The 9,777-nt window shown below is 40.6% G+C and overlaps 1 protein-coding gene across 1 annotated transcript; it reads left to right on the top strand.

Annotated features, from left to right (window-relative positions):
- The first annotated feature begins 5,830 nt into the window (after nucleotides 1-5,830).
- Nucleotides 5,831-7,958, top strand: LOC122653082 (1-acyl-sn-glycerol-3-phosphate acyltransferase BAT2, chloroplastic-like). The gene is made up of 5 exons (XM_043847011.1): nucleotides 5,831-6,074; nucleotides 6,215-6,409; nucleotides 6,487-6,893; nucleotides 7,022-7,123; nucleotides 7,657-7,958. The coding sequence occupies exons 1-5, from the start codon at nucleotides 5,972-5,974 to the stop codon at nucleotides 7,870-7,872; spliced, it is 1,023 nt and encodes a 340-aa protein (XP_043702946.1). The 5' UTR covers nucleotides 5,831-5,971; the 3' UTR covers nucleotides 7,873-7,958.
- Nucleotides 7,959-9,777: the final 1,819 nt, after the last annotated feature.

Here is a 9,777-nt window from a genome sequence, read left to right as displayed (position 1 = left end):
TGTAACGCACTAAACTGCTGCCTCTTCTCTGGTTTTTTTTTTTTTTTTTATTTTTTATAACTTCTTTTTCTTCTTCTTTTTTGCCTCCTGCTGCTGCTGCTTCTTCTTCTCTGTTTTATTTGGACTGGAATAATGGTGAATCAGTGAATGAATCACTGAATTATGATCACTAATGGGATTATACATCTACATTTGTAATCTTTTTTTTTTTTTGGGTAATGAAATTCTTTATAGTTTATGTACATTATGATATCTGATTATTCTGAATTGTTATGTATCATGGATTTTTCATTTTGATGACTTGAGGTGGCTTAAATTTAATTTTTAATGATATAAGGTATGATACTATGATGCATCATGCCATCATGTATTGAGCGTTTGGGGGGGGGGGGGGAAACTAACACTAGACCGCCTTTATCGCTTAGGCGGTCATTATACGGCTCTAAGAGCTTAGACAGGCCAACACTGCCTTGGACCGCCATGCTGCCGTGACAACTATGCCGTTGAGGCTTCAACCTCCCATGGTAAGCATGGTTGATTGAACATGTTCACCTTGCATGTCGTACCATGCTAACCACCACTAACACCTCACCTAACTGCTGACCGATGCCGCCACTGCCACCGCCACCGCACCATTCACCGCCTAAGGGCTCGTTGCCCTTGCGTCGTCATCGCTAGGCCTCCCTGGCCCTTGTGTTGCTACCGTCAATCCTCCCTGGCCCTTGCGCTGCCACAGCCAGGCCTCCTTGGCCCCCGCGTTGCTACTGTCAAGCCTATTTGGCCCCTATGCCACCATCGCCAGGCCTCCTTAGCCCCTATGCTACCACTACCAAGCCTCCTTGGCCCTTGCGCTACCATTACCAGGCCTTCTTGTTCTCTTGTACTGCCTCCCTTGCCTCTCGTGCTGCCCTGCCTAGTTATATGGCCCCTTACTAGGCCTTGCGACTCCCACCTAGGCCATCCACCTCTACCAGGTCCCTTTTTAGAACCTTGCCGGCCCCTCTACAGCTCTTGCCTGCCCCTGTAGGCCCCCTTGCATCTATGTTGGCCTTGTAATAGGCCCCCACGCTATGCTCGTTGCCACCTTGTTGGTTTTCCTTCTTTGCCTGTACCTTGTGGGTATGCTATAATCTTCCTATGTGAAGGTATTTCTCATTCACTTGTGCTTTTTCCTTCGGCAAAATAATGGAGAGTACTAGTTCATCATTGGATGGATCTGGAAGTAGTGACTAGCCTCTTCTTGGTACCTCACATCATCACCCTACTCTTTAGCCAAGACCCACAAAGTTGAATGGGACTAATTATCTTGCCTGGTCACGCGCTTGTCTCTTACTATTCTAGGCAACCATTTTTCGGGTTATATCACTGGTGACACCCCTATGCCTACTAAGGCTTTTGCTAAGACACATGGTTTGCGAATGATGCTCTTGTGATGTCATTTTTGTGGAACTTTATGGAACCAACCATCAGTCTAGTTTTGTGCTATTGAACACTGCCAAAGAATTGTGGGACGCAGTTAAACATACCTATGCGGCTATGCCCAAACTAGCTATTATGCATAGATCTATGAGCTCCGTCGTCTGGTCCGTGAAACTGCTCAATAGGAGTTGTTTGTCTCTGACAACTACTCTGCTCTCACCCCTTTTGGCAGCAGTTGGACTTTTATCACTCTGTTCCCATGGTCTACACCTCTGATGTTGAGACCTTTCATAAGGAGCGTGAAATGGAACAGGGCTATGATTTTCTGATTGGCCTCAACTCGGAATACGACCAGATTTGTGTTCAGATCCTTGGCAGACACACTTTTCCCATACTTCTCCAGGCTTACAACATTGTTCAACATGAAGATAGGCGTCAATCTGTTATGATGCCACCTGCTGCCCCTACCCGCTCTGCTCTAGTGACCAAACCTTAGGCTACTTCCACTGTTGATATTGCTGGTTCTATCACTAAACTAGGTTCATCTACCAAAGACCCAATTAAGTGTGATTATTGTTGGCGTCCTCGCCACACTAGAGAGACCTGTTGGAAACTTTATGGTCATCCCAAAAGGGGAGGGGGTGTAGTGGGAAACAGAACTCTACTCGATCTTAAGCAAACCTTTTTGAGACGACTGATAGTACCACACTTGTGTTTTATACATCTGAACAGTTGGCTGCTCTCCAGCGTATGATAAGTCAGCTCGGTGTTGCACCTCCTACCATGGCTTCTTCCACTCCTGCTTCCTATCTTGCTTAGCCAGGTATATTCATTGCTTCCTCCCACTCTGGCTCCTCCTGGCTTATTGATTCTACAGCCTCTGACCATATGACCAGCTCCTCGGACTTGTTTCGTACCTATAACTCGTGTTCGGGAAAGGACAAGGTCCGGGTGGATGATGGGTCCCTCTCTGCCATTTGTGGTAAATGTTCTATCTCTTGCACTCCCACCATATCTCTGTCTTCTGTTTTGCATGTCATGTCCCTAACCTTGTGCAAATCTACTTTCTATCTACCGCCTTATCGTTAATCTGAATTGTAGTGTGTATGTTTTTTTCTACCCATTGTGTTTTTCAGGATCTAGTCACGGGGGCAACGATTAGATATGGTATAGTGTGGGATGGCCTTTTGATGCAGGACAATTTCGATGGATTGACCCGAACTCGTTTGTGAACCCAAACCAAGATGAATCGGGTCCAGTTTGAGTGTTTGGATCTAGTAGGATTTTATTTTTGGTTTCTTTGTTAGTAAGTTTCCATAGTTAGGATTTTACTTTCGGTTTCTTTGTTAGCGAGTTTCCATATAGTTAGGATTTTATTTTCTTTAAATAGGGCTGTAATCCGTGGTATTGGATATGGAAGAATGAATTGAAAAGAAAGTTTGTGCGTGTGTGCAAACCCCCCCCCCTTCTTGGACGCTCCCTTCTCTTGCTGCGTCTCCTTCTTCCCCTTTCTTCTGTGTGATTTCTCCCCTCCCCCTCTGGTTTCTTCTTCTACCTCCTTCAATCCTCTTCTCGATTTCTGTCCCCCACCACCTTTACTACTTGGATTCGGGTCTCTCTATTGGTCTATCTCCAGTTTCAGCTCGCATTTCTCGATAAGACAATGCTCTTAGCCAGGTGCATCAAAGGCATCGTCGTCTCGGTCACCCCTCCTTTTAGATTTTACGTTGTTTATTTCCTTCTCTAGTTAAATATTGTAATTTGGACCGGTCATCTAGAGCATGGTTTGACAAATTCAGCTCCATCGTCACTCATTGTGGTTTTTCCCAATGTTATTCTAACCACACTGTATTTGTTCGTTGAACTGGCTCGAAAGTGGTTGTTCTTGTTGTTTATATTGATGATATTATAACGATACCTCTGGCATTGCACTAGTCAAATTTTATCTTCATCAGAAACCAAAAACCCTAATCGGACCCCTCCTCTAGTATTCCAGTGGAGGTCTAGAAATCGGATCCACACAAGTTGCGGAAATAGCTGATCTTCATTCACCCCCTTAAATTGGGTTGCCGACGCTGGAAGTAAACAAGTTGTGACCAGAAATCCTAATCGGACCCCTCCGCCACATAGAAACCATATCCGATTCAGGCTTGAATTTGAAGAGTACAAAGCCTTTCCCTATAGCAATAATATCGACCTTATCAATCACATGCCAAGAAGATTTAACCACTTTCTTTAACTCATCCAAAGGAAAAGAACGGAGATTAAGTCTCCCAATAAGATAAAATTTGCAAGAGTGGATCTGGGCTTCATAGGTTTCTTGAGGTATTTTAATTTGAGTGAGATTTCCCACAAAAGTCGGTTCAGGTAGAGAGTCGACATCAGGCAGAATACCATTCCCCACAACAGCAGTGAAGGTTTTCTTATCAGACTTTAGAACATGAAGCTGATCAGGGACAGTGTTATTAATAGGTTGCTGTAAAACTTCGACTGAAGCATCAGAAGGTCGGATGAGAAAATCGGTGATCTTCTCTGATTATGAAGAACGGCAACAGATGCAGAAGTTTCAACCGGCGGCCGCCCTCCATCAGGATCTTGGCCGTCTTCCAACACAAGACTCACGAACAGAAACCCTTGGAGAACCAGAGCTTCTCTCCTCCCATTCTCCCCCAAAAGGTTTCTAAAATTGACTCTCACTCTCTCTCTCTCTGAAGTTTTATAAATCAATCTCATAAAATTAATTAATTAACGAAACTAATAGAAAGATTAGACATCTTCTCATGGTTTTGCAAAATTTCCACTCTCCTACTCTATAAATCGTACAAGTATTTCAAACTGCTGGTATTACTAATTGCTCAAGGACCTTCCTGCAAGATGCCAAGTATTTTAGTTGACATTCTCTATTTCGCAAATATCTTATGTGCATAACAGTTGGTCATCCCATCCCATTTATTTTCTTTGTATTTTACTTGCTTTTGTTTTATGATTTTTTTAAATTTTTTATATATCTATAGTAAATATTCTTTCTAAGGTTGTGTTTGGTATGCATTCTTGGAACACATTCTATATCAAGAACACATTCTGGACCATAAAAAATGCTATTTGGTAAACATTCCATTCTTAAAATACTGGAATGTGGTTAAGAATGCAGCCCATTCTGGAATGGGATATTTTCCCATTCTGCATTCCCATTCTCTAGCTCAAGCCACTCCTCCCCATTCTCGACATTAACAATTCTGAGACGAGAAGAGCTTCACCAATGGACACTCAAGCCGGTTTCATTCCTCTCACCCTGTTCTCAAAACTCTCTCGTACCAATGTGTTTCATTCTTCTCACCTTGTTCTCTTTCACCTCTTAGGATTTTTGCTTCTCTCCTCACTCATCCATGGCTTCGGATCTCTCTCCTGTGCAGGTTTGTATTTTGATTCGGGCTATTTCTGAGGTCTGATCCAACAGAAAGCAACTGTCCCCTGCGATTCTCTAGCTTTGGAGTGCGTAAGTTTTCCCTAAGACATGTGCTGATGAGATTATTTCTGTTTCTTGCATCTAGCATTCTGAAGTGTCACGAGATAGAGAGGATTTGGTAGGGTTGGACAATTTGAGCCATCCTTGGGTTACTGTTGTCATTGCTTCCCAATGGAGTCAAACATGAACACCACTCAACTTCATCGGTTTCTTATACTGTTGCATTGTTATGGACAAAGTATAGAGGTTCTATATGGTTTTGAAATGCAGCAGAACAAACAAGTGGTGGTTTACACTTGAGCAAATCCTTTCGCCTACAAGTTGTTCAATGAAATGCTGACATGCATTCTAAAATCAAGAGTACACTTTAGTCAACATGTGTCCAAACAGTGTTCTCATTCTTAATCAAGAATGCATTTTGCAATCTTAGAATGGGAATTTGCATACCAAACACAGCCTAAAGTTATCTTTTATTGGTTTCTCTGCCTTCATCAAACTAACTCATCCAGTTTGTGGGTACTTTATCTTGCCTGGGGCTTCTTTAACACAACCTCTCCTCTCCCCTGATTGGCACTCTGGTGAGCATAGTTTACGACAATTAGCACTTGTAAACAAAATAATAATGTTGAAGTCTTACAAAATAAACTCTTTTAAAGTTTTTCGATAAATATACACTGAGTACTTCTAAATTAAAAATGAAGATTCGTAAAAGAAAAGATCATGTATTAAGTTTTACAACTCAAGGTCATAAATGGTGTTTTGGAAGTGATTAGGAGGCAATGAGCTTGTACTAAAAATTGTTATCCGAGCTAGTAAATATATGCATGGAGGGTTCTTTTATTGACCTGCTGAATCATGAATTATTTTTTCAAATATTTTCTCCTGATCTAGGTTCTGTTCTTGAAAGAGATCTTTTAGGCTAACCATTATCATTATATGTTCATGGCCGTTTAGTAATGTAAAAACCTGACCTCTGGACAGATGTGGCATAGGACTCCGCTGTTACAAATTCCCTGAAGGTCAAATGACGCATGTGGCTTTCTCTCCTCCCTTTCCGTGATTATTTTCTGTTCTGTTAACAGAGATATGGAAGTTCTTTCGTGCTGTACACCATTTATTTCTCTTCCCACCATTTCACTCAAGTCAAGGGGTTCTCCAGCAAAGCCTGTTATGTGCTCAATTGTTAACAGTAAGCATTATTCAGATACCCTGACTATTGGTTTTAATGTTACTTTTTCCCCTTTTTATGCCTTTGGTTTTTGTGAATTTATTTTTTCCCTAAAAAATGTAATTGTTCTTGTCTATTTAGTTTCATTCTTCCTTCCACAGTTGTGCAAACAAACAATTCTGCGTTTCGAAGAAAACATGGTGCTACAATGTGGGGCCCTTTCAACAATAACATGAATGTCTATCAACTATTTGATGATATTAACTTGCAAAATTGGTGTAAGGTGCCACGAAATGTTGTTGTACAATCCGAACTTGCTGGAACTGGGTCTCCTCATGCTGCCTATCCACTTGCAGGTAGGTTTTCATGGGTCACTTCTCTGATTTTCCTTTTTCCCAGTCATTACACTGACTTTGGTAAATTTTTTTGGCAGAATTCCAGTTGGGCTCAAAAGTCAGAGGAATTTGTTTTTATGCTGTGACTGCTGTTGCTGCCATTTTCCTGTTTGTGGTCATGTTGGTGACTCATCCTTTTGTTATCTTATTTGATCGGTACCGAAGGAAAGTACATCATCTTGTTGCAAAGATTTGGGCAACTTTAACTGTTCTTCCATTCTTTAAGGTAGAATTTGAGGGACTAGAGAATTTGCCACCACCAGAGACCGCTGCTGTATATGTTTCTAACCACCAGAGTTTTTTGGACATCTATACTCTTCTGATTCTTGGCAGAAACTTCAAATTCATTAGCAAGACTGGAATTTTTGTCTTTCCTGTTATTGGATGGGCAATGTTCCTAATGGGTACTATTCCTTTGAAGCGAATGGACAGCAAGAGTCAATTGGTATTGTTTTTTTCTTTCCTTTTCCATTGATGTTGATGTAAAAGAGAGTTGCGTCCCTTTATTTTGGAGCAATGTGTTTTGGCTTTACATGTTTTTAGATTGAGATTTTATTCACTTTGTGGGTGTAGGACTGTCTAAAGCGTTGCATAGATCTGGTGAAACAGGGGGCTTCTGTTTTTTTCTTTCCTGAGGGAACCCGGAGTAAAGATGGGAAGATGGGTGTATTTAAGGTTGAATTCCTACTCCAAGTTATTATTGAACTGATTTTTATGTTTATAATCTTGTTAGTGATAATGAAATGCTCAAGTTGAAAGTAAACAAATTTTCAAGTTAGGCATGCAATTGCATGAAATGAGAATGATATTTGGGACATTATCTAGTTAAGTTACGATCTATTAAGGTCTTTACTCTCTTATAGTACAAGTGCATAGTGAACAAAACAAGGAATTTGGTATTATTTTGTCCCCTATGAAATCTAGGCAGAAGGGTTCCTTGGTATTTTATTTTTTCCCCTTGAATCTAGGCAGAAAGTAGAAATTAGGAAAAACGCTTAAATCATCAGAGTAGCAAGTCTCCGAGGTTGTCAATGGAGAGTTTGTGGTTCCTTTTGGAAATGCAAGTTCGTGTGTAGAGATAATAACTACCTCTTTCATTTCTTCTTCTGTTTCAAAATGGAAAACTCAGATCTTCAACATATTCTGTTGTTATAACTCCTTTGTTTGTTTGCTGAAATTTAATTTTTGTTATTGGCCTTCATATGCAGAAAGGTGCATTTAGTGTTGCAGCAAAAACTGGAGCACCAGTTGTACCAATTACTCTTTTGGGAACTGGCAATCTTATGCCTGCTGGGATGGAGGTCACATTGAATTCAGGATCTGTGAAAGTTGTCATTCACAAACCTATAGTAGGAAACAATCCAGAGATATTGTGTGAAAAAGCAAGAAATACTATAGAAGATGTTCTCATTCATCATAGCTGAGTAGTGCATTGTCTAATTTTTGTTTAGTTTCACATCCCTAATTTATAGTGTAGAGGCAAATTTTTTTAATTTGAAAGGAATAAGTTTGTCCCAAAGGTATAGCACCAAGAGGTGTAACAAAGCTAAACGGACTTCTGGACATGCTATAACTTTTCATACATCAAATCTTCAGGAACACAAAATTGTATATGTTTCATTACTCTCCTTGCAAGAAAAGTCAGCCTTTGAAAAGGATTCTTCGATCAGACAGGTGTGAAGGAACTCATTTCGTAGTTGTTTGGAGTTGATGAGTGTATCCTATGTCGCTTGAATAACTTCCTGAACCCATATGCACTGACATCATAATTGAACTGGAGACAAATCAAGTGATACAAATAAGGAGATTTAGAACAATCAACAGGTATAAATTTCTCTGAATAAGGTATTTATTTAGTGGGAGTGGGGGTGGGGGGGGAAGGAATAGTGCGGAGGGGTTAAGGTAGCAGTCAGGAGACTTGAACTCAAGACTTCTTGGGTGCACCACGGCAATACCACCTGCTACTTGTAGGTAGAGAAATCAGTAGATAAAGAATGCTATGAACTGAAATCAGATATTTGATTAGACTGGTAATATCTGGACAATTACTCTTTCTTATACATAGTATTAGTAAATTCGGTCCAATACCACACCAATGTAAGCACCTGATGAAATTTAATTGATAGGATTGCATAAAAGGGCATACCCAATGCATGAGGCTCATGCCACTGCGGGTCTAGGGAGGATCATAATGTATGCAGCCTTACTCATCCTTTGCTGAAAGGCTGTCATGTGACCACTTGTTCACAATGGAGTAACCTTACCTTGGTTGAATACGTTGTTATATTTTGATCCACAACCCTTCCTTGGTTCATAACCTATAACAAGTACATTTCTTATGTGAGAGGTTACTTCTGATAAAGAAGCAGAAACAAAGATTTATAACAATAAATGTCAACAAGACAAAGTCCTGGCATCCATATTGTTGCTGCAATTACAATGGAGTCTGCTAAAGACCTTACACTCTGCATCGGTTTTCCGTAAGAAAGTTCAAAACGATTCTGTAATAAAAATTCTTGGGGAAGTGATCAATATTTGAAATTAGAGCCCTGAGGCCAGTTTCAAGCAATCAACACTGTCCACCTACTTGTTCTAGGCTGTGGAATATTTCAATGAAGGGGTTAGTCGGATCTGGCTCCTCTCCAATGAGCCCATCGCTACATAGGGAGTGCCCAATGAGGCATCTGACGGGTGGGCTGAGATAGTTGGATCCGACTCCTCATTAGGGGGATTCCTCATTGGAGAGGAGCCTGACGTAGGAGTCTTTTTGCTGCCATGTCATACAGAGTCCAGAATAGGATATTTTGGACATTCGACCTAAACAACGCCATTGGAAGAGTCACTTGTAGGGGGAAGTACGATCGAAAATATGAAAGTCATGCATTTAAGTGATGCATGTACAATTAAAAAGCTCAAGTGAGTGATTGAAGGTATGCTTCCTATGTGGTTCATGATTCCCATGGGAAAATAACATCGATTATATAAAGACATAAAATACAGCAAAACCAAGATAAGTCATTCAAGCTATAAATAAGATTAATGATGAAAGTAAATCTTTTTCTTCATATATAAGGAGCAAGGGCATTGGAGGTGGAGGTGGAGGTGGAGGTGGAGGTGGAGGTGGAGACATGGGCACATAGTTGAGAAAATAACATAGAACATGAAGCCTCCTCACTATTCATGGATCACTAGTAGCAGTTTATTAAACATATATCACTCGATTCGCAATATGACTTTCCAATAGCATGTTATATCACTGTACTGCCTAAAAACACACTAAACTGTTCACAATCACTGTTTATTGTAAATAAAACCAACAAGGGCTGCCC

Source organism: Telopea speciosissima, chromosome 2 (genome assembly GCF_018873765.1).
Source record: "Telopea speciosissima isolate NSW1024214 ecotype Mountain lineage chromosome 2, Tspe_v1, whole genome shotgun sequence".
In the NCBI taxonomy this organism is placed as follows: domain Eukaryota; kingdom Viridiplantae; phylum Streptophyta; class Magnoliopsida; order Proteales; family Proteaceae; genus Telopea; species Telopea speciosissima.
This window is presented reverse-complemented; position numbering and strand designations above follow the sequence as displayed.

Excerpts from the sequence above, each read along its gene's own strand:
- LOC122653082 (XM_043847011.1), top strand. The coding sequence starts at position 5,972 with ATGGAAGTTCTTTCGTGCTGTACACCATTTATTTCTCTTCCCACCATT. Across the intron at positions 6,410-6,486 it reads TGCTGCCTATCCACTTGCAG|AATTCCAGTTGGGCTCAAAA; the intron begins GTAGGTTTTCAT and ends TTTTTTTGGCAG. Across the intron at positions 6,894-7,021 it reads TGGACAGCAAGAGTCAATTG|GACTGTCTAAAGCGTTGCAT; the intron begins GTATTGTTTTTT and ends TTGTGGGTGTAG.